Source organism: Mustela nigripes, unplaced genomic scaffold, assembly GCF_022355385.1.
Source record: "Mustela nigripes isolate SB6536 unplaced genomic scaffold, MUSNIG.SB6536 HiC_scaffold_583, whole genome shotgun sequence".
NCBI classification, from domain to species: Eukaryota; Metazoa; Chordata; class Mammalia; order Carnivora; family Mustelidae; genus Mustela; species Mustela nigripes.
The window spans coordinates 2,830-5,645 of record NW_026739990.1 but is presented as its reverse complement, the minus strand read 5'-3'; the positions used below and the strand labels follow the sequence as shown (position 1 = coordinate 5,645).

At 45.0% G+C, this 2,816-nt stretch overlaps 1 protein-coding gene across 1 annotated transcript; it reads left to right on the top strand.

Annotated features, from left to right (window-relative positions):
• Positions 1-107: 107 nt before the first annotated feature.
• Positions 108-1,165, top strand: LOC132008647 (keratin, type I cuticular Ha3-I; the record flags this gene model as incomplete). Its single annotated transcript, XM_059387256.1, has 4 exons — positions 108-269; positions 364-489; positions 614-834; positions 1,048-1,165. Coding segments are annotated over 4 exons (627 nt in total), but the record flags the coding sequence as incomplete, so codon positions are not given.
• Positions 1,166-2,816: the final 1,651 nt, after the last annotated feature.

The window sequence follows — 2,816 nt, the reverse complement described above, 5'->3', positions numbered from 1 at the left end:
CAGAGAGGCTTAAAGCTTAAGAATGCTCACAAGCTGATCTGTGATTCCCTAGAGGAAAGCATTTGAACCCTCTGTGATACTTTCCATCTTCCTAAATCCTCCCTCAGGAAGTCAACACCCTGCGCTGCCAGATTGGAGACCGCCTCAATGTGGAGGTAGACGCAGCCCCCACTGTGGACCTGAACCGCGTGCTCAACGAGACCAGGAGTCAGTATGAGGCTCTGGTGGAGACCAACCGCAGGGACGTGGAGGAATGGTTCACCACCCAGGTGGGCATCTCAGCACTTGGCCGCTCAGGACCCTTGGCCCCTTGGGGCTCTTGAGGCAGGGTCTGACCCTGTCTTCTCCCCTGTGCTGTTTCAGACCGAGGAGCTGAACAAGCAGGTGGTGTCCAGCTCAGAGCAGCTGCAGTCCTGCCAGGCGGAGATCATTGAGCTGAGACGCACGGTCAACGCCCTGGAGATCGAGCTACAGGCCCAGCACAACCTGGTAGGTGTTGTTCAGGGTACTGTCCACACTCTCCTGACCTTGTGAAGCCAGGGGCTTCTCTGGAATCCCATGAAGAAGCTCCCTGAGGAGTGGCTGTGTGACCTGCCTTATGTTCCCCACACAGAGGGACTCCCTGGAGAACACGCTGACGGAGACCGAGGCCCGCTACAGCTCCCAGCTGTCCCAGCTGCAATGCATGATCACCAACGTGGAGTCCCAGCTGGCTGAGATCAGGTGTGACCTGGAGCGGCAGAACCAGGAGTACCAGGTGCTGTTGGACGTCAAGGCCCGGCTGGAGTGTGAGATCAACACGTACCGGGGCCTGCTGGAGAGCGAGGACTGCAAGTGAGTGGGAAGCTAGTACTATTTCCCTTGGGGATTGCATGAAGTTCCTGTGGGAATGAAAAGTTATCCTGGTGGAAACAAATAGATAATTTCAAGCTTTTGGGAGGGGACAGTCTGAGGAAGTGCTATATTCTCATATGAAGTGCATTTAGTATTTTCCTATCTCTTCAGCTCATTTCCCCCTAACTGGCCCTCATGGTCTTCTGTCTGCAGGCTCCCCTGCAACCCATGTGCCACAACCAATGCCTGTGACAAGCCCATTGGGCCTTGTGTCTCTAATCCTTGCACCCAACGTGCTCGGTGCGGACCTTGCAACACCTTTGTGCGCTAAAGGGCTGGTGCCAGGAGTACAAAAGTTCCAGAGTCACATCTCAACCCTACTTCATACAAGGGATCTCCTCTGGGGACCACACATTGGACAAAGGAAGAATTTCTACCAGCACCAGATTCTGAGTGTCCACTCTGCCTTTCACGGAATCCCCTGGCTTGATCCTTCAGATGGCAAAGTCTCCTCAGCAGCTCGTTCTGTCTTCTGAGAGTATAGAGAAATCTACAGCAGGATTGTGCAGTATCTATTATCACAATGATGCACTTGTGTAACATGTTATCTTTGAACAAATACTTATCTAAATGTGATTTCAAAATAATTACATGAAAGTGTGAGCTGATTAGGCAGGTCATAAAACTGAACATACTGAGAAAAAACATCTTCCTTGTGACTCTTTTGGTCTTTGGAGATGCAGTCAGAGTCCCTTGTTAACTTCCTAATAAACTCTTATTCTGGCACAAACATGATCATTGTCCTTCTTCATTAATTCCCAAACTGGGTGTCTTGTATCAATAAAAAATAAGTGGTGTTCTTTCATCAGATGAAGGGGTCATGTGACTTCCTTCAAAGGGAAAGTCCACCAGACCTCACCCACCTGTTGATAAATTTTTTGTGTGGGGAGAAGTTGGTAGCAGAAGCAAAGGTAGATCCACACGACAAGATCCACAAACATTTTCTGCCTAGCTCTGCAGAGGGAAAAGGTGAGAGAACCACAGAAATGGGACCTCATCAGGAGCAAGTGAATGTTGAGACTAAGGCCATACCTCTCGGCCACACAAAAACACTGGATCCTAGCAAGAACTGGAAAAAACAGCCAAAAACTGTCTTCTTCTACTTCTATCTTTGTATATTGCAGAGATTTTCTTCATCATCATCCCATCTGAGTAATGATGATGTTTGTGCCTAAAATTTCACAACTACTAAAATATGCAGAAATACATTGATCTCAGGTCTAGACTATCAAGTTATGTATTATAAATGATCAAACCACAATGTCAAAAAAGGCTTATTTTCAATCACATTCTTCTCACCAAAGTGTTATTAATGTTGCTATTACCTGTCATATCATTCAATTACAATATTTTTGGGAGGACAAGTGTTTATGACCATTTAATAATAACAGCAAATATAATTGAAAAAGTTTTATCATAGACTACTTATTCCTTTAAAAATGTTTATTAGTAGCACACAGTATATGTTTTATAAAACACATAATATTTTATAGTTATGGTATATATACATGTTATAAAATGCATATTGATAAGTAAACACATTGCAGGTGTGTGCTCAACATTTCTTCTGATAGAAGTAAAAGATGAAATCTTCCGAAACCCAGCCAATTAGGGAGCCTGAATCTCCCAAACTTCTTACACTCTGCACAGACTGAGATATGTAATTTCAAGCTGATGTAAGGTTGTGGGTGGACATTCTTTAGAATGCTTCATGTGTAAATAAAGAATTGGAAATAAGACCATTTTGTTTCCATCAAAAAGACCCTTCCTTTTCACAGTGAGGGAACAGCATATTTACACATGTACAATTTTTTTGACATACAAATTCCCCTGAGATATTTATACTGTGTGAAATTGGGTGTCCGAAGCACTGAGTGGATACCATGGTCCCTTCTCCCAAGGTTGTTCTGGGCTGTCAGGGC